Source organism: Pseudorasbora parva, chromosome 21 (genome assembly GCF_024679245.1).
Source record: "Pseudorasbora parva isolate DD20220531a chromosome 21, ASM2467924v1, whole genome shotgun sequence".
In the NCBI taxonomy this organism is placed as follows: domain Eukaryota; kingdom Metazoa; phylum Chordata; class Actinopteri; order Cypriniformes; family Gobionidae; genus Pseudorasbora; species Pseudorasbora parva.
In genome coordinates, this window is record NC_090192.1 from 25486503 (window position 1) to 25512210 (window position 25708).

Below are 25708 nucleotides of genomic sequence, written 5' to 3' on the forward strand. Positions count from 1 at the left end.
GCGTCACATAGTCTAATGACTGCCACCAGCACAACTCATAAACATACTTAGAAATGTAAGTACATACACCATGCATACTGACTAGGGAAAACACTGATTTAAGATAAACATCTAGCATTTAATTAACTAAAAAATATATATAATGTGTATTGGTGCATTTTTATGATTCTATGACACTAATCTACAATATTTATTACAGCGATATTTCAATTATTTTATCATTTAAAGATCCTAAGACATTGCATTAGACGTTAGCGTTAAAAGAGTGTAAAGGGTAAACTTACATCTAAAATATCCGTGCTGAGAAAAGTGGTTTGCTAGTCTTAGCTGGTTTAAAGTGGTCTAGCTGGTCTCCCAGCATGGCTAATCGGGTGTTAAACTGGTTTAGCTGGTCGGTCAGCCTGATTATGTAAAAAATTGGCAAAACTTTCTAGAACCATCAAAACAGACCAGCCAAAACAGCTCAGCTGGCCATTAAAATAATCAATTAAAAAATCTCTAATATCATAATTATCCAATGTTACCAATGTATTGTGCATCCCCTAAAAAACAGCCGAAAGTCATTTGTTGGTGTTAGATCAATTTATCAATCAAACAAAAAATCTCTAATATCAACAGACAATCAATATTGTACTTGTATCAATATTGTACCAATATATTGTGCATTCCTAGAAACCAACTAAAAGTGGTTTGCTAATCTTGCTGGTTTATACAGGTTTGCTGGTATCCCAGTATATGGCCAAGTTGGTTTTAAATTGGTGTAACTGGTCTTCCTGCATGGTAAATCTGGTGTTCATTTGGTTAAGCGGGTCATTCAGATTTATCTGGTGTAATTAAACAATATATATATATATATATATATATATATATATATATATATATATATATATATATATATATATATATATATATTTTTTTTTTTTTTTAATCTTTAAGATCAATGAATGACCAATACAATGTGCATCCCTAGAAAACCACCTAAAGACATTAGTCTAACCAGCTTAGCCAGGCTGTGAGACCAGCTAACCCCTTTAGGCTGGTTTAAGGCATTTTTTGCAGAAGGGGTTGCTCATAATGCAAAGCTGTGGCTCTGTCAGCTTTCTCTTTAAAAAAATGAACCTCTTTTCATTTGGTTTCTGACTGTTCGGCCTTGTGTGGCATTTACCCTGGTGCTGAAGTTCGTCCAGGTCCATGAACTTGCTGGGTCTGGGGTTGAAGCCCTGCGCTGCTTCTCTCTCCTTCTCCTTCTTCCTCTGGAGCTCCTGCTGCCTGGCCCTGCGAGCAACTTCCTCCTGCAATTCATCCAGCTCGCTGCGCCCCTCTCCTACACACAAACTCATAAATAAGTAACAGTAATATTCATGTCCTAAGTTGACATGAACATCTTGTAGCAATAGTGAATTAATGCATAGGCAAAGACTGGCGGTGACTTACCCAATCTCAGAGGAGTGCTGCTCCAGGTGGGTGACTTGAGGTCTTGCAGGATGGCACTGCTGCTTTTGGACTTGGGCACTGTGCGCCAGGAGGGCCCAGAAGTTACTGGCCTCTTACTGCCGCTGTCCCTGAGGCGGAGGAGAGCAGATGTCAGGACACTCAGACATCATGAAAGTCAGTCTCGTTGTCTATGTAGTAAATCTGTTTGTGTTTGTGTAGGCTTATAATACAACATTTAGGCTTATTCGATATTTTGTTGGTAATACACAATTAACAATCATGTGAATATTAAAATAATACCATCACATAATTCTTAGTATCAATGAAGTAGATTTGAGAAGGTCTGGGTGATGCTTAGTCATGTTTACTTAAAGGTGCAATGTGTAATATTTATGAGGATCTATTGACATAAATGCAATATAATATGCATAACTTTGTTTTCAGTTGTGTATAAAGACCTTGCATAATGAACTGTTATGTTTTCATTACCTCAGAACGAGCCATTTCTATGTACACTTACAGTGAAGTGAATTTTGTACTGTCATGTTTCTACAGTAGCTCTAAAGGGACAAACTGTTCTACAGAGCACTAGCTACTCTCTGCTGTCTCAGACGACATTGTTCTCCTATGACGGCCACAGTAACTTCTCTATGTGCTGTGAAAGGGAGGGGTGAGTGCTAAATGCTGCTGAAATGTATACATTTTACAAATTTACACATATTTCATACTAGGGCTGTCAAACTTATTTTTTTGAATTGTGATTAATCGCACATTGTCATGAGTTAACTCACCATTAATCACAATTTAATCGCACATTTTTATCAGTTCTAAATGTACCTTAAATTAATACGTTTTTAAGACTGATCAACATGGGTACGGACAAATATGCATGCTTTATGCAAATGTATGTTTATTATTAGTGAAACCATACTCAGAGCATGAAGACTAGACATGTATCAAAGGTCACAGATGTTTTTCAAAGAACTAGTTCATGTCTCTTAAGCCTAAGCTTAAAATTGTCAGAAGAAGCAGTTATTTCTTTCATTTTAAGAATATAAATAAAGGAGTTTTTACAATGGCAGTTTAATTCAGAACAGGGCACATTTCTTATGAACAACTAGTAATGTGAAAGCTGTCATGCGGACCTGTGAGAGCAGCAGTACCACACCATACCCTGGAGGAGGTCCATATTCCACGAGTAGGAATATAGTGTGGCCCCTTTAAGAGCTGGAATATAGTGCGGCCCCTTTAAGAGATGTGCGCTATCTATTGAACTGCTGGTATTTTGTATTTTTATTCTGTGTGTGCGCCGAACTGTGCCGCGATTCACACGAACAGTGTGAGAAACACGGACTAGGGAGCGCTCTTGTTCAGAAAAGTAATCTGCGCATTTGATTTAGCCGATTGTATTTAGTTCAATAAAACACATGTAAGTGGTGATGGTGTTAATGACTTACCTCAGACATGAGCGAGAGTGAGCTTGCAGTGCATCGTGCTCGGACTGCAGAGAATGTGCTCAGTGAAAAAAAACGCTCTTTTCTTTCGACCTGAAGTCTAATATAAGTTATGCAGAAAATATGGTAGCTCATGTAGGCTATAACTGCACTTGTTTCAGAGTAATGCTATTGTTAACCATTTTCTTTCCCTATTAATGTTTGCTGCGGCATCCTTTACGTCTATGGCTGATCTCAATTTTTCCAACTACGGGCCATGGATCAAACAGAAAATGCACGCTGCGTAAAAAAAAATAGTGGTGTTAAAATGATTTTGCGTTAACACATTATTAACGCGTTAATTTTGACAGCCCTATTTCATACAATATTTATTGAACAATTGTGCTAAAATATCAACTAGCAGATATTTGAGGTAACATTCTAATATGCAGATTTGATGCTAAAGAAACATTTCTTATTATTATCATCAATGTTGAAAGCAGTTGTGCTGCTTAATATTTTTGGGGAAACCTTGAGGCATTGTTTTTTAGGATTCTTTGATGAACAGAAATGTAAAAAACAGTATTTGTTTGAGGAAAAAAAGTATACATACATACATACATACATACATACATACACACACACACACACACACACACACACAGTTGCTTTGTTACCTGTGAGCACTGTTGCTCTGGTTGTCGCTGAGTGGCATGTCCATGCTGATGGGGCTGTTGCTGTTCCTCTCACTACTTTCATAGCCACTCTCCATCCTCTGGATCAGCCGAGGCTGCTGTTCTACGCCTCTTAGAGGTGGTGGGATTGGTAGATGCTCCACTCCTGTCTCTGTTACACACCCTGAGCCATCGGTCATGCCATCTGTCTCTGTTGCTGCAATATTTGACCCCTCCGCTGCAGCCCCTGAGACCAGCTCGCTGTGCACTGGTGGCATCGGGTCTTCTGGCAGCGGGGAGGGCCCGAGCGTGGCGTAGCCAGGTGGCCGATGCCTTTCCCGGCTGAAGATGCTGTCAATGTTCAGGGCCTCTCTCCTGGGTCTCCATGTGGGCCGATAGCGCCCTCCACTGGAGCTGGACTTGGACTCACTGCTGGTGCTCTCGTCTTCCCAGTCCCTCGACCGCGCCCCAGCCTCTGAGCCGCCCACCCCTGAACTAGAGGACGATGAGAGGGGTCTGCTGTGGATCATATTCACAGTTTCTTTATAATCCTGCAGATGGCCAGTAGAAGAGGTTCTTGGCGCACAAAGGGGAATGGCCTGTTCTTTAAGAACCTCCCCTAAAAAAAAAAAAAAAACGACTTCCAATTATCTTCCAATTGACTTCCTTATATTAAGTTATATATATATATATATATATATATATATATATATATATATATATATATATATATATATATATATATATATATATTCAAATTTGACGAGACACGTGCCTTCTCAAGTGGATTTAGCATAACGATTTGCTGGTGGCATTTATATTAGAGGCCATATTTGTGTTAAAATACCTGCAGTGTCCATGCTGTTCTGGGAACCGCTGCTGTCCTGATTACACACCACAGTTCCCTGAGAGTCAGAGGAGAAATGGGAGGCCATCGACTCATGGTGTGATCGAGAGTGCTTGTAGCTGCAGCTGTCTGTGGAAGAGTCTGTGCGTGTGTCACTTGAAATTGAGGGCTCCCTCCCTGACGACAATAACAACAACAGCAGAGAGGGCATTTAGAAATAGAGAAAGTTAGCTTCAGTTATACAACTGCAACTGCTTAAAAGGCCAGATCTTGAAATTCAATTAATTCAATTCATCCCTAAACAATGTTTTTTTTTTCTCTGTGAAGAACCAGGATTCTCTTAAAAACACCTGTAAATGAGGAAGTCTAATTTTTTAAAGTGTGATTTCTTGACCAGTCATTATAGAAATTATGAGTAAAAACTGTTTTAAAAATCCTCATCCTTATACAGTACAAAAAGTTCCTGAAAAAAAAGTCATGGGGTCTCTGAATACTGTTGTGGACAACAGGAAGCCTTGGAGTCAAACTGGCTAAATGGCCATTCTATACCTTTGTGTGAGAGAACAATATTTAAGTTGTTCTTCACTGAAAATCATCCTCTCCATTGATCTGTTAACTCTAGAAACACTAAATCACAGCATCAGTGATTTGTGAACCAAAGTTGTGAACCCGTTAACCAGATCAGGCCACTGCATGAATGAATCATTCAGATCAGTTTTTGTGAACCATTTTTAAAAAGTAAAAAGATTCAAAATATTGATTCATCCAGCTATCACTACATCCCTCAAAAATGTTTCAAGGACACCTAAATCAGTTGTCAAGATTTTTAGTAAATAAAGCAAAAAAACAACAACAGTAATTTCAGTTTGTAAAGGGGCCAGAAGAATTTGAAAATGAACCACTTATAAAAAAGCTTCAGTAGCCATTTATTGCAATTGCGTAAAAAAGCGACCACATTCTTTAAAATGTGATCTTTTGTGTTCCACAGAAGAACCTCATAAGGGTTTAGAATGACTGTAAATTGTGTGTGTATATTGCTTTTTGAGTACTAGAGATCATAAGTTGTACTGTTTCTTTTGTTTAACCTCTCCGTCCCGCCTCTCACTTCCTTTTAGTCTCACCAGAGTCCTCGCTGTCATAGCCAGCCTTGCTGCTGTGATGCAGGTCTAACTGCGCTGCCAGCATGTCCTGCGATGACACGGGCGTCCCTCGGGGGTCAGCATACAACAGCAGGAGCGGCTGGTAGTGGCCTTTTATGCATCTCGACACCACGTCCTTCCATTTGGGTCCAATCTATAACAGTTTAGTACATCCTGAGTTAACCACAGAATACATTCCCATTTAGAAACACTAGAATCAGCTGCTCAATACAGACGTGTCATTACCTCCTTCACATGTGCGTCATCAAAGTACATCCATTTGCGTATCTTGGTCTGGAAGAAGAAGGTGGAGTAATGCTTGCCGTAGTAGCAAACCATGCCCACAAGGTAGAGCTCTGATTGCTTGGCCCGCTCATCCGTCACACGGTAGAACAGCTGGAGGGCAGGCACATACAGAAAGAATTAACCCTGAGGACCAATCAAATTTAGAGTTTGCAAAAACTGCAGTGAAGCATAAAATATTTCTAAATATTAACTTGTCAGCATTAGCGGAGCGTGTTTTGAATCATGCAACATTTAAATGAATATATTCAAAATGAAATAATATTTAGACAAGTTTGACATAATGATGTGAATAATTTAAATGTTTGAGCAACAGGTAACTCCGTGTTCATGAGAAGGCATCTCTAAACAAGTTTTCAGGAAAAACAGCATCAAAAAAATATTTAAGAATTAGCATGTGATTGCATGTGTGAATTTAAATGGAAGCAGTCCCACACAAACATGATGTTTAATTGGATGTAACTGATGTAATTTGAGTTGCAATGACAGGAAGAAGAAATTCACTGAATTGCAATAAAAACATTTTAAAAATCCAATCACGCAACAGAAATATTCCATTAGTAACTAATGGAATATTTCTGTTGCGTGATTGGATTTTTAAAATGTTTTTATTGCAATTCAGTGAATTTCTTGCAATTCAGTGTATTTTTATTGCAATTCAGTGTATTTTGTGCCATATGGTATAAAGAGGTATAATTATATTTGATGTGTAAAAATGTGTTCAACTAATGATTAGTTGAACACATTTTTACACATCAAATATAATTATACCTCTTTATACCATACGGCACAAAAGACAACCTTATAAAAATAAACAGTCACATCAAAATGTAAATGTATTGCCTAATGAAATGAGAAATTATGAGAAATGAGAAATTAAGTGTTCTTATTCATAATAGGAATAACAATATTAATAATATCAATAATAACAACAATAATAATTATATTACATATCTATAATGTATGTATACATTACTGAATTATAAAAAAAAATAACAACATCATATATATATATATATATATATATATATATATATATATATATATATATATATATATATATATATTTAAAAAATCAGTTTTTGAAAAAAGTTTCTTATGCTCATCAAAGCTGCATTTTTTGCATTTACTGTAATATGATTACAATTGTTTTCTATTTTAATATATTTTGAAATGTAATTTATTTCTTTAATGGAAACACTGAGGAATGGAAGCAGCCATTACTCCATATGCATTACTCAATTTATTCTTTATTCACTTAAATTCAAATTCTGCATCCTGTGTGCTACAGTAATAAATTTGACACATATTCAATTCAGAATGGCACGCAACCCTGGTGTGAAGTACTTGAGAACACTGTTACACTACTGGGGCCATGGAGATATTGAATGTGACAAAGAGTACACTGTGTTTCCTCCTTTTGTCCTGGAATGTGCATAAGAGAGGGGGAGCTGGAAGCTCAAGGTTACTGCATTGAGGTGACAACAAAAAGGAACAGCAAAAGTGTGTTGTCCGTGCGTGCATGAGTCTTACATCACCCAAACGCAGGCACGTGCCCAGGCTGTGGATGACGTCTTCAGCCAAATCAGAGTGGTCCGAGTCCCACACCAAGCCGATGCTGATGATCTCCGGGCAGTTCATCAGAACCCGCCGAATCCGCAACATTTCGCCACAGTTACTCTAAAATGATGAGACAAAAAAGAGGGCATCTTGATTAGGGCTGCACAATATTAAAGGATTTTTCTGCGATATATATTGCCATGTGAAAAAATACAAGTGGTTCTATGTGGACCGCAAATGCTGTGATTGGTCTGCCAGAACCCCTCCCTCAGGAGTTATCATGTTCCCTCTGCATGTGTAATTGCAAGTCGACACAGACAACGACACAGATGTAATGAAAATCGACACAGCCTAAATGAAAATCAACGCATAGCCCACAGCATAGAGGCTATGGCGCAGGTCCGATGCAGAAGTATACATCAGCTGTAAGAATTACAGTATTCATTCTGGAATGGTTGGGTGATATTGATGGGGAGCTCCTATGCATTAGCCTGGATGCCAGCCGAACTCAGCCCCGCCCACAGCATGTGAGCTCGGGCACTTCCATCTGGACTTGATTCATAGAGGAGTAATTATGCCGGAAACAGAATCTGTTTGGATCAATGAAATTGTCAGGGCGGGCTTCATACGATGATGGACAGATGATAAACAGTAACGTAATCATTCACGTTATCAAAGGCAAAACCTCTCCTAAACGGAGAACTTGTTTGTATATGCAGTCATCTTCACTATTTCTCTCAAAAAGGATCATCATGTTGGTAAGTACTTCAATTCTTTTTTTTACAACACCAGCAAAGATCATTGACACTTATTCCAGCATGCATGCAGACAGGGTTGCCAAGATTTTACAACAAACCCTGCCAACTACCAGCCCAAAACAATATAGCCTCTTGGGGGAGTGCTCCCTGGGAAAAAATGGCGTTTGGGGGGTAAAGTGTGTTATTTTTGTACGGTTGCCTGCTAAAATGCACATTCCTGGGTCTATATATCACATAATTGAGGTCACTTCAACCCACGGACATGGAAAACAACCCTCAGGAAAACCGCAGACATGGCAACACAGTGCAGTTGAGTTCTGTTGACATTTAACAACTAACGTTATGCGTCGCTCCATTGGTCTGATTGGTTGTAGGTCGATCCAATTGATGTCTTTCCTGGTTTATTTGAAACACGCCCCATAATTGCAGCCCAATGAAGCAGAATCTGACTCATATTCTGACTAGAATTGAGTATGACGACATCAGGCTACATATGCATAGAAAAGTTAATAAAAAATTACTTTCAGTGCAAAATCCTTTTAGGGCTAAACAATTCGTTTTTTTTTATTTATTTTTTTTATTTTTTATATCTGTGTTCATAGTTGGGGTTACTTTAAACAGAACCATCTCAGACCAAAAAATGAAGAATAAAAAAACAAAACAAAAATCCATTTGTATATGTATAGGCCACATTCACCCTGTTTTTGACCAATTCCATGTGGCTATACAATAATAATAATTATTATTATTATTATGAATACTATTAAAAATATTAAACAAACTAGAAAAGTATTGTATGGTCTTTTTAATCTAGTGTATAATTACAACCCAAATATTTAAGGATTAATTTCTTAAATTTTTAATTGGTAAATAATCAAGATTTTATTTTAATGGGTTGCTGTCAAATAAATAAATAAATGTGCTCACGGTTTCAAAGTGTAGGCACTGTGTTAATTTACATGCAGGCAGCTCACAGCCTTTTAGAATTCCGTTTAGCGTTTGAGACTCAGAAGCACTGTATCATGAACTAGACATGTAAATGGTTCACTCTGAAACCAACAGTACATATATTTACATGGCACACAATATCAATATCACAATATCAATTTCATTTCGATATATCACGCAGCCCTAATCTTGTTCGTGCAAGTGCATGTGCGTGAGAGAGAGAAAAGGGGAAGGAGAGATGAAAGGAGCGCTTCAAACAGTGCAGCACGGTCCAGCAGGGCCTTATGTTCAGCACCCAATGTTCTAGCTGTGCTCTTTGAGTCACCGCCCTCCGTCGAGCGCTTTGGCAGCGGTATACGGAAACAGGCATGGGGAAAGGCTCTGGCGACGAGCACCACTGCCAGCCTGACCTCTTCCTTTAACGTGCAAAGAACCTAGCCGAGCACTGCTTTTGTGGAGCGGCAGCGGGCGGCACCAGGCTGGCACCAGACCTGGGCAGGAAGGGATAGGACAAAGAGCTCAGTTCTCAAAACCGTCCTCTCTCGCTCTGCCTCAGTTGCTCCATCAAAGACAAACACACACAAGCGAGGCGGCCAATGAACAGCCAGCAGCGGCAGCACTGCTGAGCTTTGGGACAGACACACAGTGTCCCATTAGAGATCATTGTTAGCCTCAGCTCCACAGTCTGTCTTGCCAAGCGCTGGGAATCCAGACAAACATGCTTTCAGGGCCAGATGACAAAGCTTCTAAAGAGCAGTGACGCCACAGACTACCGTGATCTCAGATGCATTTCAATAAAGTCATTTCAGGGAATCAACAAATGGAAAATCACTGGAAATGAAGGCATGGATTTTAGCCTCAAATTCAATTTGAATCATTCTGCTGATTTAGGACAGAGCGCACTCCAAAGCCGCTGACACGGGTTTCTCCGTAAGCATGCTGAATGATGCTGGAAAGTGTTTCGGGTTATGAAATCTGCCGCCTCCTGTGGCAGGGTGAGGGTGCAACTGTGTGTGGTAAGAGCTGATCAGCAGCTGGTGTGCAAAAGGGCAGGACTGTGTGTGTGGCGGGTCTGTCATCTGTTGAGAACATAGGAGTATTGAGCAAAAGACCCTCTCAGGCGGAAAACAGACGGCCTGTATGGTTCCATTAGCCTGACGTGGTCATACTCAATTCTGGTCAGAATATGAGTCTGAAACTGCTCCATTGGGCTGTGATTATGGGGCGTGTTTCAACCGAACCAGGAAAGACATCAATTGGATAGACCTACAACCAATCAGAGCAACGAAGCAACGCTTTGTCAAATGTCAACATAGTTCAACTGCACTGCGTTGCCAAGTCCGCGTTTTTTTCCCCTTTGGGTTGTTTTCTATGTCCGCGGGTTGAAGCGGCTATTATGTGATATATAGACCCATGAGTTTGCCAAAATAACACACATTTTACCCCCCAAACGCCATTTTTCCCCCGGAAAACCCCCCGAGAAGCTATTGTTTAGGGCTAGTAGTTGGCGGGTTTTGTTGTGAAAACTTGACAACCCTGTCTGCACGCGCGCTGAAATCAGGCTGGAATACACAATCTTTGCCGGTGTTGTAAAAAAATAGAATAATTTAATGATACACAGAGTACTTATCCAACATGATCATCATTTCTGAGAGAAATTGTGAAGGTGAATGCATATACAAACAAGCTCTCCGTTTAGGATTCGAAAAAATATAATCCAAGCCCCTTTGATGACGTGCATGATTACGTTACTGTTGATTATCTGTCCGTCATCGTCTAAAGCCCGCCCTGATGATTTCATTGGTCCGAACAGTTTCTGTTCGGGGATAATTACTCCTCTATGGAGCAAGGCCAGATCGAACTGCTCGACCTAAAAATGTTGTGGGCGGGGCTACGTTCGGCTGGCATCCAGGCTATGCTTCCATGGGAACAGCGGAGCATAAATGAGTGTCTGTGTGGTTTGAAAACTATTGCACTTTGGGTGAAGATCAAGCTAATAGGCAAAATCAAACTAAGTGACATTGTTGAAAAAGTAGGCTTGACTTAATTTAATCCAATGGGATTTGATTGAATGGTGAAATTTTGGCTTTACATTTTAAGACAATATTAAACACTCTCTGAAATACTTGATTCTGTTAGGTCATGCTTCAGTGCTAAACTGTAAATGTTACCATTGCCACAGGCAAACAACTTCCAATAAAGCTGTGCTTGTATTGAGGACTGAGAGTGACATTTAAAGTCATGTTGAATTTAAAATGAACAAATCTTATTTTTTATGGACTAGTGCAGTATTTATTAATTAAATGATCATCCTGTTGGTAAGTACTTCAATTATTTTCTTTCTTTTTTTACAACACCAGCAAAGATCATTGACACTCATCTTTTTATTCTAACGTTACCTATTCCAGCATGCATGCAGACAGGGTTGCCAACTTTTTACAACAAACCCTGCCAACTACCAGCCCAAAACAATATAGCTTCTTGGGGGAGGGTTCTCCGGGAAAAAATGGCGTTTGGGGGGTAAAGTGTGTTATTTTGGTACGGTTGCCTGCTAAAATTCGCATTCCTGGGTCTATATATCACATAATTGAGGTCACTTCAACCCACGGATATGGAAAACAACCCTCAGGAAAACCGCAGACTTGCCAACACAGTGCAGTTGAGTTCTGTTGACATTTGATGAAACAATTCTTATTTTTTGTGGACTAGTGCAGTATTTATTATAAATTATTTGTTTGGACCGTGACACCATTTTCTTTTAAATGCATGTGCCCTCATAATCTTTAATCTTTCCCCTCTCTCTTCTCTGCTGATGTGTTTACTGGTGTAAAGGCGGAAAAACCTGTCACTCACATGAGACTGCAGCAACCACAACGATCCAATAAATTCCCGATGGACAAAAATATCAAGTCCCACCTAGGGTTGGGTATCGTTTTAATTTTAACAATTCCGATTCTTATCGATTCCTAATTTCGATACCAATAAGGTAAATAAAACCTTAGATATCATTTACATTTATTCTAAGTCTTATTGCAAAACATTGCATTGTAGCTGAATACCATGAACAAAAATCAACAGGCTAAAGACAAGGAAGAACACTAAAGACTAGCTATTGCACAAATAAATACAACTCAAATTGAAATATACATTGAAATAAACATTTTCAGGTATTCAGGTCCAGAAACTGTAATGTAATGTTACAGAAGTTATTCAGTCTAGAACAGCAAGTGTCTTTTGTCGTTTGATTAACATTACTATAGAGATGGCATCAGGAAAATCTGCTGTCACTTTAAGAGCTGCACGGATCCCATACTGTTACATGTGTGCTTTCATCTTTTTTTTTCAACTGTCTTAAGACATAACCGACTGCATTTATTTGTGTCTCTATTTGAAGTGAATTTATTATCATGCACTATTCACTATGAGAAGCCGTTCTGTGTCTGCAACATGGTTTAAAATCACAAGGGTGTTCTCACACCTGTAGATTGTTTGTTTGGTTCTGAAACAGGGACTTAATTTGTTACAATGTTGCATTTTCTTGGTTTGGTTTGCTTTCATAGGGCAATATTTCAAAGCGTACCAAAATGCGTTTATGTCACATGAAAGTACAACTGTTCTCTTATTGGTCAGAGTTTCCTCTGCGTCATCCATCAAGATGATTGACAAGTTCACTCTGTGAACTTATTGTGGCTTTATATATTGTCGAGGCACACAAACACAAATGTAGCTGTCATTCCTGATGTTATATTATATACGACATTTGTATTAATACTGAAGCAAATTTAAACGCGCTCTTTCTGGATCTCCCAGCACTGACACACGCCAACACCATACGAATGTTATAATGCAGCTAGAGCAGAAATCAAGGCTTCATCGGGACCGCATTCTCACACAGAGAAGCGCAATTACACAACATTTTAAGATGAAGCGATGCTCTTTTTGTTTTCACAACACAATTCACTCACAGAATCAGACACTACTGCTATTTATATAGCATACCTGTTATGAATTATAATGCCACTTGGTTTGTTGGGTCGAATTGCTTTCACCGCCTCAGAGTTTGTTTGCAATCGTGCCGAGACCACCTCTTTCAGCCTGTCTCGGAGAGATTGTTTTGTTGTGGATCCAAGCACGATGGCCGTGTTCGCATTTGCTTAAAGGGTTACTTCAGCGATTAGCATAGGTATGTATCAGTAGAAACCCTGGAGTATATTCAAATGATCGTCATCGGAGGAATTTTTGGCCAAAGGCTAAAGACTACAGCCAGCAGAGGGAACTCACTATATTTAACAGACACGTTCAGTATTTAATTGTAGTGTCGTTTCTCCAACTTTGTCACAGTAATCCAGTTGTGGTGGCTTTGGGAGTGGCCTCGTAGGGCAACGAAGCATTCTGGGAATTGTCATCTTTCATCCCCATGAGACAAAAATACATTTTCTGTCTTTTTTCAGTCTAGAAGGAACCAAATTCAAAAATAATTTCACATTTCTACAACATTAATGACCCAGTTTAAATACAGATGCATCTTCCCAGTGCTAAAGTACCCCTTTAAACGAACCCAAACCAAGGGAGAAAACACACCATATTCCGAAACAAACGCTCAGGTGTGAAAGCATCCTGAAATGCGCACACAGAAAACCTTATCAAATCACCGGTTCAGGGAAATTTAGAACAGGTTCTAAAATGGAAACGGTTCTCGACACCCATCCCTAGTCCTGCCCCACATTTTTTCTTGTTCGAGAAGTCATTTCATTCCGATATACATCACAATAAGGAAGAAAAGACTAATCGCAACTTGTTTAAAGCTACACTATGTAACTTTTCCGTCTGCTAGAGGGCACCTATTAAAAAAGGCATTTTGAACCGTTAACGTTATTGTAGTATGAGCATGAGTATGAGGTAACGCATCTCCATTTGTCAGATACATTTAAGTGTGTTTAAAATTATTTTATGACGTTACTCTGTGCGTTTGATCAGCGGCTGCTGTGACACTTGTTCACACTGCTAAGAGTAAAGCGTTTCTGCCAAAAAAAAAAAAACAGAAACCGAGGGTAAAGCAGTTATGCAAAATTGACGGGCGACTCCCTCAGACATCCCGGTTCCATGGTTAAAATAGCTATTTTCTCACAATTTACAAATATTTGGAAACATTTGGAATATTGTAAGAACTCAACTGAACAAAATCTATAACACTGGCCTAGTGTTTTTTGGATATTTTACTGCAAAATTACTACATAGGGAATAGCACCTATAGTGCTACTATAGATAGCACCTTTAATACACTATAAAAAAAAATTAAATATACAATATGGAAATAAATAACTTTTAAAACTGACTAATTAATACACATTGAAACATTTAAATGTTTTAAAATGTTATTAAATAAAACAATACATTTATAAAAAAATGTGATATATATTTTAAATTAGTATATTTAAAATTATTATAACAAATGGATAAAGAAAAGCATGTTACAAAACTGTAAAGAAAATCAATTGGGAGGAAAAAACAACAAAGAAAAGCGGAACAAGCAACCAGCAAAAAAAAAAAATCTATTTAAAATGTGCACCTAAAAAAAACATTTATTTAAACCATTAATTAAATATACAGTTTATAGTATGCCAATTAATGGTCGGTGGCGACCCATCCTCTGCCTTCCGAAACATGAGTTCTACATCCTAGTTATTTGAGTTAGCAATAAAATTGACCTCGACTTTCTCATGTAACACTGATTTGTAGATGGTCTACCACTGATTACTCCGCTTCTTCATCAGAAAAAATTGATGAAAAATGCTGAGGTAGACAGGTGTGTATGCGTGTACTCACTGGACAGTTTCGCAGGTCGCCCATTGTGCTGGCGTTGCGGAGAAGCTCTCCAAACATGTCGGGTGTGGGCTTCTCCTTACATTCCAGCATTCGCACAGCTTGGTTACTGCAGCAGAGGGAATAAGAGACAGATGTGTCCTCAAGCACCAGTGTGAATACCACTGAAAACTTTACATTCATTAATGTTGAACTTTAATAAAAAGAAGAATAACCAGCATGTACACCTTTATTTCAGCTGCTCAACAACCTTACAAAGTCTACAGTACATAAATGTTATATATCGTCAGTAGATCACTATTCCCTGGAAGACATCAGAAACTAATGTAGCAGCACTAGTCCTCTGTTCCATCTCCACATGGTCTCCATCAGGACAAGAGCCGCAGGCCTGCACAGAAATCAGCGTACTTTACTGGCTAATGTTTCCTAAAGCAAAGCGTGATAGCATCCATTTGACATGCAGCATATCTGCACATATGAACCGTCTGTCAGCATGTCCGCATGGAGGAAATGTGCCGAGACAGTCCCTTAAGGGCTAAATACGACCTATACACAGACATTAATTTAGATCAGGCAGACAGGTCTACCCTTTCTCTCGCTGTCTTACTTTCAGAATTTTTCAGTGTGCTTTGCTTGGAAATGACGCTCATACTGAGAATTACATTTAATATGTTCCTTTTCACAGAAAACGTGCTCCTCTATTGGAAACTTAATTGTTAAGGTATTAAAATAGCCACTTTGAACTTGAAACGCTCTTCACATTGTTTAGCATGCAGTGTTCATAATCTCAGATTATCACTCATCATATTCAACACGTTAATAATGCTGTTAAGAGGGTGGAAGGTATCATCTTTTTTCTTTTCTTGCATGCTCCCTACATATTCATCAATCTATACAAGCTATCACACTGCATACATCTTAAGAATATTATCATTCACAGGGTGACACATGATGGGAATACGGACGATTTGCAAAATGTATGGTCGATTTACAAACTATTTACAAACATAAATTTGTTTATCCTATTTTAGTATATATACAGTATATATACACAATGTTATGTCTGGCACCAAGATGTTAGCAGCAGATCCTTTAAGTCCTGTAAGTTGTGGGGTGGGTTCTCCATGGATTGGACAAGGCCAAGTCAACACCTAAAACTTGTTTTTGTGCTCCTCAAACCATTCCTGAACCATTTTTGCTTTGTGGCAGGGTGCATTATCCTGCTGAATGAGGTCACAGCCAACAGGGAATACTGTTTCCATGAAAAGGTGTACATGGACTGCAACAATGCTTAGGTAGCTGGTACGTGTCAAAGTAACATCCACATGGATGGCAGGACCCAAGGTTTTTCAGCAGAACATCGCCTCCGCCAGCTTGTCTTCTTCCCATAGTGCATCCTGGTGCCATGTGTTCCCCAGGTAAGTGACGCACACGCACCAAGCCATTCATGTGATTTTAAAAAAAAAAAGTGATTCATCAGACCAGACAACCTTCTTCCATTGCTCCATGGTCCAATTCTGATGCTCATGTGCCCACTGTTGGTGCTTTCGGCAGTGAACAAGGGTCACCTGATTTCATTTGGAAGAAGAAACCCAAATGTGCCATGCATAGGTAGATGCCTGGTTTGTAGTGTACAACTGTACATCAGTTCTTTCAGAATGACAAATTTAAGCCTCCCAGTACAGATAAACCTATCCAATCTGTTTCAGAAAAAAGATAAATAAATAAACCCTACGACTTCCATTGTTTTCCAAGATATGTGCGAGCCTGGTTTAACAGCTTTGTTTCTGGATAAAAAACAATGAGTTAGGATTTTGAGCATATTGCGTAGCCTTTTTTTCTGGTGTATGTTTGTGAATGCATGTGAACGTGGCTACCCACTTAGAGTGTGTGTGTGTGTTCATATTAAGGCTGTTGCATGATAATTCAAGGCTGTACAGGGGTACCTGCATCCATAAATGAGGGAACACATTGTACTATAATTTATACTATAAATATAATATAATTGTACTATAAATGTACTATACATACAGCCACGTGGCAGAGCACACAATTTACTATGGATTAAAAGTGTGTTTGTGCGAACACAAGAAAGGACAGAAACTGCTTGTTTATGTGAAAGGGTAAATTTTGATGAGTGTTTGGTCATTCTGAGTGCAAACTCTGTATGTACATTCAAATCAGGGGCCGGTTGCACCAACTTAGTGCAAAGTTACAACTTAGCCTAGTTTTAATGTAAAGGAGCACTAAGATACACCACCTTATTTCACATATTCTCAAACCAGTAAAAAGGGCATTCTGGGTTGAGTGAACGGCCCTGAGTGTACTTAAAGGGGGGGTGAAATGCTGTTTCATGCATACTGATCTTTTTACACTGTTAAAGACTTGGAATCCCATACTAAACATAGACAAAGTTTCAAAAGTTAAGGTGGACGTTTGATGGGAGTATTTCTTTGTCAAAAATACTACTTCCGGTTAGTCATAAGTTTCGGCAAGTTTTTTGAGATCATGCGTCCCTTTTGACGTTAACAGGGGCGGAATTTCCTTGTATGGGCCGTACGGACAATTCTACCGGAAGCGCGTGAGAGAGAGCGAGGGAGAGAGCGAAAGCAACAGGCTACGCCCATCAAAGCGCTGGCTTGTAGGATGCTAAACAGGTGATATAACCAGTAGCTACTGACTTACCCACTGATAGGCCGGCGGTCGATCTGTATTAGCACTTTCCTCACGCGGCAGGCGAATCACTTTCCTCACTGAGCGAATCACTTTCCTCACAGAGCGACTCACTTTCCTCACGCGGCGGGCGAATCACTTTCCTCACTGAGCGAATCACTTTCCTCACAGAGCGAATCACTTTCCTCACAGAGCGACTCACTTTCCTCACGCGGCGGGCGAATCACTTTCCTCACTGAGCGAATCACTTTCCTCACTGAGCGAATCACTTTCCTCACAGAGCGAATCACTTTCCTCACGCGGCAGGCGAATCACTTTCCTCACTGAGCGAATCACTTTCCTCACAGAGCGAATCACTTTCCTCACTGCAGCGCGCTGCTGCACACGTCATTATTTAGCTCCGCTCACATGACACGCCCCCACCCGCTCGGCTTTTTTCGGAAAGACTAGGAACAGCGCATCTTTCTTATATAATTATAAAAAAAATAAAGACTTTTCGGAGATATGCAGGATGCAATGCTACTCTATAGGTACTCAAGATTGACATGACACTGACTGAAACTGAGTGTTTCACCCCCCCTTTAATCTTCAGAAAGGTACTCCCTTGCTCCGGACTAAACATCACCGCTCACATTCTCTGGTCGCAACAGATCCTTGAGCGTCTTTCAAGTTATATCTAACTTCACACAATTCATGTTAAAAAAAGTGCTTCCTGTATTGTTGAAGACCCTGACCTACAAGCTTAATGATATTACCCTTCCCAATTCAGAGGCAACATCCTTCGAAGGCCAATTGCGTCACAACAGTGGAATGAAGGTTGTCCCAATTCGAAGGCTCCTTCTAAGGCGTCCTTCGTTTCCAGAGCAAAGAAGGATACAACAGATGGATCCTTCGTGGCTTAGCCTAAGATTTCCCTAGATTTCATTGTGCGCAAGTGATGACAGGAGAAATTGCCAGATTTCACTTTTAAAAGCAAGTACTGGTTTTCAATACTTAATATCTAATAATATAAAGTTCCCTTTAAAGATTTTCAAATTTAGATTTTTATATAGTTTAACTCATAATTGTGTACATAAATAGACCAGGTGTGAGAAAAATGAGAAGTTGTGAACTCTGTTTTGTTTTCAAACAGTTAAAAATAACTTTCAAAACTCTACTGCGCTTGTCAACGGCAGCTGTTAAAGTTGCTAGGCAACAATTCCTCCATACAGTAGACCGCCCCATTTAACAGCACTCAGTTTGACCTTGCAGACTTCGAAGGCGTGGCCTTTGAAGTCCGCATTCTTTGAAGGACGCAGACTCTGAATTGGGACACAGCTACTGTCAAGAGCAGTTTAGACACCTAATAAGACATAAAATAATACACAAAATGAGAAACTAAGCATTATAAAGGTTTGCATATAAAAATGCATTCAAACTTTATAGTATAATAATAATAATAATAACAACAGTCAATAATAAATAAATACAATTAATAAATATTAATTTATGTAATACTTCAAGTTTTGCTATGTAAATATCAAGTTTTGTGTGCATGTGTTTTATGCATATGCGCAAACCTTTATAATGGGCTAAGTGTCTCATTTTGTGTGTGTCTTATTTTATGTCTTAATAAATCAGGCCCTTGGAGGCTATTCCATCATTTGGTAATGCATAATAAAACAAGAAAGGGAAATTCTGAATCATGTTGGTAACCTCAGATGGGTGAGATGCTGATCTTTCTGATGTCCTATATAGTGAGCTAAGGAAACAATTCCACAGGGATTTATGGGGAATGTCCAATCTGTGCCCTTAGTGGTCCACTTTCTCATTGGAGAAATGGTCTTATCATGGTCTAAACATCAAATGGGTTGTAAAGCTCTCAGAATGAAATACTGTACAGCAGGTAAGAACGTTTTCAGAAAGAGTTGAGAGTGTACACATACATGTGGGATTTATACTTGGGAAAATAGGAGAATGGGGATGGACAGAGCGATTAAAAGACGTAAAATATGGCAGATGAAGGTTGCATGTGTGTTACAATCTATATACACTAGAGTGTGAGAATAGGACATGAGGGAGGGGTTTGCAGAGGGCACATTTCCTGTACATAGCTGTAGCAGATGGCTCTCACGGGTCTGATGTGTACAATGACAGCTAATAACCTGTGATATACAGCCTCATTCCAGCCTAGCATTCAGCTGGAGCTGGTGGCTCACTTACCCGATAAACACTGTGGAAGGCTCCCTTACCTTCAGTTTCCAGTCTGATGTGTAAATCGAAACCCTCACTCAACATCAAAGTGACAAAACAGCCACAATTGTCCATTTCCAGCGCTAAATGGTGTACACATGCTCAAACACCCCACTAAGTCCCAATAGATCACCCTCAACTGCAAGAGTATCCATCATTTGTGGAGCACAAGAAAACTGAACCAAAACACAGTGAAGTGCAGGACATAACAGTTGGCGGTAGTATGGCCAAATGGTTCTGTGGTAGCAACTGAAGGCTGTCGGATTGACAGGGGCTCTATTAGCATTGAGATCTTGAGCAAGATGCTTAAAGTCACCATGAAATAAAAAAAAATTGTAAAAGATTTATCCATGCACAATCCATCTTTTTTATTTTACTCATGTGCCCTCATAATCTTCAATCAAAATACCTTCCCTTGTAACATCTCATTTCTTCTCTGATGATGTGTTTGTTAGCGTGAGGGTGGGACAAGTTGTGGGACAAGCACACCACAACGATCCTATGATCCAATCGATTTCCAATGGACAAAATCAAGGCCTGTCCTAAAATTGTCTTGTTCAAAACGCTGTTTCACTTGCATATACTTCACAATAGGCAAGAAAAGTCACTTGCAACTTCCATTTCATGCCAATCTCATGTCGCTCAAGTCTGCATGAAATCAACACTGACCATATTTACTTTGTTAGAGTTACTAGTCATGATTAATCTATGCAAGTTATTCACCAGAAAAAAAAAGTATCTTCATAATCTTCAAGGTCAAAATCAGAAAATTTGCAGCATGGGTAAACCATCCTTAACTACTCCCCTCCAACCATAAGACTATAGATTGTTCGGAGATGGTCGCAATCTCCGGTTCTATAAAGTGTTTCCTAAATGTCTAACCAATGGCTCCGTTTCAAAACATAACGAGCTGCCTATGTAGACAGCATTTTAATGATTCATAGCTGCGCTTTTAACTCAAATGGTGAGAATTTTGTTTTACTTAATCTCATTTTACTAAATTTTGACATTCTTCACAAATAATGCATTATGACGTTCTGTCAAATAAAACCAAGGCTGCATTTATTCGATCGAAAGTACAGTTAAACAGAATTGAGAAATATCATTACAATTTAAAATTTATGGTTTATATTTATATATTTTAAAATGTAATTCATTACTCCTTGATCCTTCATTAATCATTCGTATATGCTGATTTGGTGCCAAAGAACGATTTCTTATTATTAACAATATTGAAAACAGTTGTGCTGCTTAATATTTTTGGGCAAACTGTGGTATGTTTCTCGGGATTTGTGATTAATAGAAAGATAAAACAAACAGAAATATTATAAATATCTTATCTTTACTGTTATTTTTGATCAATTTAGTTCACCTTTTTTATCGTATCGTCAGTTTAGCAACATGCTAATATTGAAAATGATAAGTTGCTATTTGAGTGAAATTTCTGCATATGTAAATGTGTTACAAGATGTAAGATGCTGACTTACAAAGCAGCTGTCTATGCAGAGAATAGGCAACGAGTTGTCACTAGGTTTTAGAACAGAACAGAATACTTTCTAGGAGCAAAAAAACCTATGTATGAATGAATTCTGTTATGAAAACATGGTCCTCCACTTACCAGAGAGAGGTGGTGGAGATGTAGTGCACCATCTGAATGAAAGGGAGAGGATCCGACGTGGCTCCGCAATTATTGCAAACACACTGGAAGAGACAAGAAACACAAAAATAGAACAACTATTAAGAACCAAATAAAATGCACAATAAAGAAACATAATGTCCCTCACCAACCTGTTCGAAAAGTGTCATGGCAAACTTTTGATGTGGGATGCAGTGCTTGGCCGTGCAGATGTCCTCCTTGGTCTCATCTGAGATGTGGAAGTGGATCCGCATCAGGAGATTCTCCTAGAGAAAACAAACACTTGTTGGATAATTCGAGTAACTGAGTATGTGCAGTGTGCGCATTGGCTTGATAAACAATTATGGAACAATATACAAGTGCCAGTGCAGTATAGAATGTTGGCTACTCCTACAGCATTTAAACAGCAAGGCATCTTTGAATGAGTGTTTGTGTATGTGTATCGGAGACAGTGAGTTGTGTGGTCCAGCTCTTATATTCATTTTTCTCTGTCAGCACTCACTTCACGTTAATCTGATCAAGTGAGAACAACACATCTATTTTTCATAAGAGTCCTTTTGATTCCCTGGCTGAACAAATTTAAAATCAATCGATCACACTGCAAGTTCCTGACAAAGGAATAGAGGGTGAACGAGGGAGTGGGAGAGAAAGTGAGAGAGGTGAAAAAGACCATACATCAAATCTATCGTTCCCTTCCTTTCATCTCACTAACAGCACAGACCACGCCTGCAAGATCCGTATAACTAGCATTGCTGCTGGAGAAGCAGCATGCTACTCTGTTTTCCTCAAAACATTTAACCTCTATTCAAGCTAACAATAGGAAAACGTAGTTAGTAGTAACTGGGGGGAAAATGGTTTATTTGTCCTGACCCTCTGTGATCATTAAAAATCCCAGGATGTCCTTCCAAAAAAAGTAGGGCTGTAACCCCGGCATCCTGGCCAAATATATTATATTGCAATGTATGTATGTATGTATGTATGTATATGTGTGTGTGTGTATATATATATATATATATATATATATATATATATATATATATATATATATATATATATATATATATATATAGAACAACAAAGGAAGATATTTTTGTTGAAATCCGACGACTCCGACAGGCCTTCATTGACACCAATGTCATTTCCTCTATCAAGACCCATAAAAGGCACAAAAGACATCGTTGCAAAGCACATCTCACTACAGTGATTCTACAATAATTTTATGAAGCAACGAGAACAGTTTTTGTGCGCAAAAAAACCCCAAAATAACGACTTATATAGTGATGGGCCGATTTGAAAACAAAGTTTCGAACCGTTATGAATCAGTGTATCGATTCATGATTCGGATCGCCAAAGTCACGAGTTGCAACGACGTCTTTAGTGCCTTTTATGAGTCTTGAGAGAGGAAATGACATTGGTGTCAATGAGGCCTGTCTGAGCTATCGAATTTCAACAAAAATATCTTCATTTGTGTTCCGAAGATGAACGCATTGTGTTCCGAGGTCTTACGGGTGTTGAACGACATTAGGGTAGTTAATAAATGTCAGATTTTCATTTGTGGGTGAACTAACCCTTTTAATTTAGTTTAGGTTTTAGTAATTTTATTATTAGAAAAATATCAAAACCAAGTGAAATACTGTGAAAAAAATTAAGCGTAAACTGGTAAACTATTTTATGGAAAAAAACTTGTTTAGGTTTAAATAAGTCATTGAGACACCTTCTCAATTTCACTCGGCTAGAAAGCTTTGTGCACTTTATAATATTAAAATCAGCAAAGTGGCATTATGTCATACTACTCTTTACAAAAAGTAGCTCTGAGTTCACCAAGCTCGGAAATAAAGACTCTTCAGATATTGCATTCAAAGTCTTTTTTCACTCAGAAAAATATCACATCTCATGCTCGCTGCTAGACACTTCTCATTGAGTATCACACAACAAATCATTAGTGTATGGAGCGTTTCATTTCCGGCTCAGATAATAACGCAGCTATTTATGCAGGGGTGCAGATGTGCAGAGGAGCGAAGCAGAAATGAAGAGTTGGCATTTCGCTAATGTACTGCCTGTCGTCTGGTGCACGTGAGGAGAGGGGTCGGCGTCTAAAAGTGGAGACGGATGGTACAACGAACGCTTTGGCCCCGTGCCTGCATCTGCCTCGCAAATGCGGCAGTCAAACAAATGGGAGAAATCATGGCAGTTCCATTCAACAGATCCTCGGCTAAAAATAATGAGCCCGCGACAGAAACAGACCTTTGTTACCGAACTGCAGACGAGGTGCTAATTGAGCTAAATAACACTTTGATGATGCTGTCTTTTGTGACCTTATGAGTAAGCACAGCTGCATTCAAATATCTATGGTGGGGAAAAAAACCTGACATAGACAGTACTGGCTGCATATAAATGGGTATTTAAGATGGAGCCAATCACAGGGTCTCTTGGTGAGCTATCTTGATTGGACAGCTCAGCCGTTCGCCCGTGAATGATCGTTCAATTGCTTATTTGCTTAAAAGCAATTATCTGTATTGATGCTCATGCGGTGTGTCCTTTAAGGACATAAATGTGAGATAAACACAATCTATGGTCCTTAATCAGGTGCGGCCAAATAATCAGGTCCGGGGATTAGAGGACTGGGTTGGGGAGTACAGGAAGACCTTACAGAAAGCTTCCACATTCTTAATGATCCCATCCGAGCTCATCTATAGCAACAGCAGGGCCCGTTCATTTACCTGCCAACTCCTGCTGTCATAAGCCTGTAAAGCCCATGACGTTCACAGCCATAAATCTAATTGTCCACTTAAAAAAAAAGCTCGGTTGCAAAATTCAATGAATGTGTGAGAGCTTACCAGTCTAAATAGACCTATCTTACATACAGTGTGCTCTTAGGTTCCATACTAACCTTTTGTATTGTATTATGGTACGTGATCCATCTAGCTGTTTTGAACTTTTGAATGCAAGATAACAGCAGTTTTTTTTTTTTTTTTTTTTTTTACTAAACATTTTTGCTACCTGGGATAAAAATAGTAACTAACATAACTGGGGAAAAACTAAAACTGTAAAACCAAATTAAATAAATGACCACAAATTCCTTTTAGTTGAAGTTTTTAATTTGTGATACTTTATAAAACTGAACAACTTAGCACATTAACGTTGGCTGCTCTAAAATAAAACTAACAATACAAATAATAAACAAAAATAATACTAAGAATGATATTGGCAACAAAACTAGATGCATTTGGGGAAAAATGCTTTTCTTTTAAAGAGTTTTGACTCTTTTACTCTTTTTAATAAAGAGTTTTTAATCTTTTTAATCTTTTAAAGAGAATGACTAGAAACTCCATTAATGTTTGTCAAATGAAACACAAGCGAGGCTCTTCCATTGCCACTCACAGGATATTTTAAGTTAGTCTGTGGCTAGCATGTAGCTAAGTTAACATCTCCATGCTCAAAAAGCAAATAAAACACACAGAGAACACATGGTGCATTAAATAGTCCATTGTAATTAGATCAAATTACTTTGAAATGTTGAATTAAATATATTAATTGGACCATTTTTACTAAGCTTGTCACAACGCATTCTAGGACTGCCTCATCCAAGAAGGTTACATTAAAAATGTATGAATTTTTGGTGAATTCTAAGTGCCATTTATTTTAAAGAAATTAAGCACAAACAATCTTTTTAAGCATTTCACATTTTAAAACAGATATAATGTTCCAAATGATGTCAAAAGGATTCATTTCATGTGATGATCTAAAACTTTGGCTTCTCTGCTTGGGGAAATTGGTTTTACACAACATCCATTAAAATCTCCTTGTGGTTAAAAGTCATTGCAAAATGTCTAAGAATTGCAAAGTTAGTTCTGAAAAACAAAAAGGTCTATTGTAGCCTGACAAGCCAGACCCAACTCGAGATGAAGTTGAGTCTGAGAACACACAGTTGGCATGGCTCAATCCAGGGGGATAAACAGTTTTTGAAACAACTTTCAAAGTCCCTCTGCACACAATAGGATCGCGCTACAAACAACCAGAGCAACGAAGAAGGGGAAGTGGAGCTAGTTGATAGATTAAACTTTTGCTGTATCTGTTCGGCAAAACTCAGAACACATCTTCCTTTTTTAAGAATTTCCGTGCCGTTCTTTGTTCTTTTCTCAAAGAAAAGCTTAACTTCAAGTTTTCCAGAGTCGCAGCCAAAGCCGATTCGAAAGACCGCTCTTCGCCAGCTTTTTTGTATACAATTAGTACACGTCACAACTCTGC

At 38.8% G+C, this 25708-nt stretch overlaps 1 protein-coding gene across 9 annotated transcripts in view; it reads right to left on the reverse strand.

Annotated features, from left to right (window-relative positions):
- usp54b (ubiquitin specific peptidase 54b) overlaps nt 1-25708 on the reverse strand; it is a 151846-nt gene that overhangs the window by 22636 nt on the left and 103502 nt on the right. For 6 of the 9 annotated variants that reach the window (XM_067430208.1, XM_067430204.1, XM_067430205.1 and 3 more), the window contains 10 exons: nt 21613-21726; nt 21443-21525; nt 14923-15034; nt 7364-7510; nt 5774-5923; nt 5510-5681; nt 4389-4565; nt 3545-4160; nt 1435-1562; nt 1166-1324 (listed from right to left, as the gene is read on the reverse strand). In XM_067430208.1, coding sequence (XP_067286309.1) covers nt 1166-1324; nt 1435-1562; nt 3545-4160; nt 4389-4565; nt 5510-5681; nt 5774-5923; nt 7364-7510; nt 14923-15034; nt 21443-21525; nt 21613-21726 — 1858 coding nt within the window. The remainder of the gene's footprint in view (nt 1-1165; nt 1325-1434; nt 1563-3544; nt 4161-4388; nt 4566-5509; nt 5682-5773; nt 5924-7363; nt 7511-14922; nt 15035-21442; nt 21526-21612; nt 21727-25708) is intronic. The other 3 variants (XM_067430212.1, XM_067430207.1, XM_067430206.1) reach the window with 2 other exon arrangements.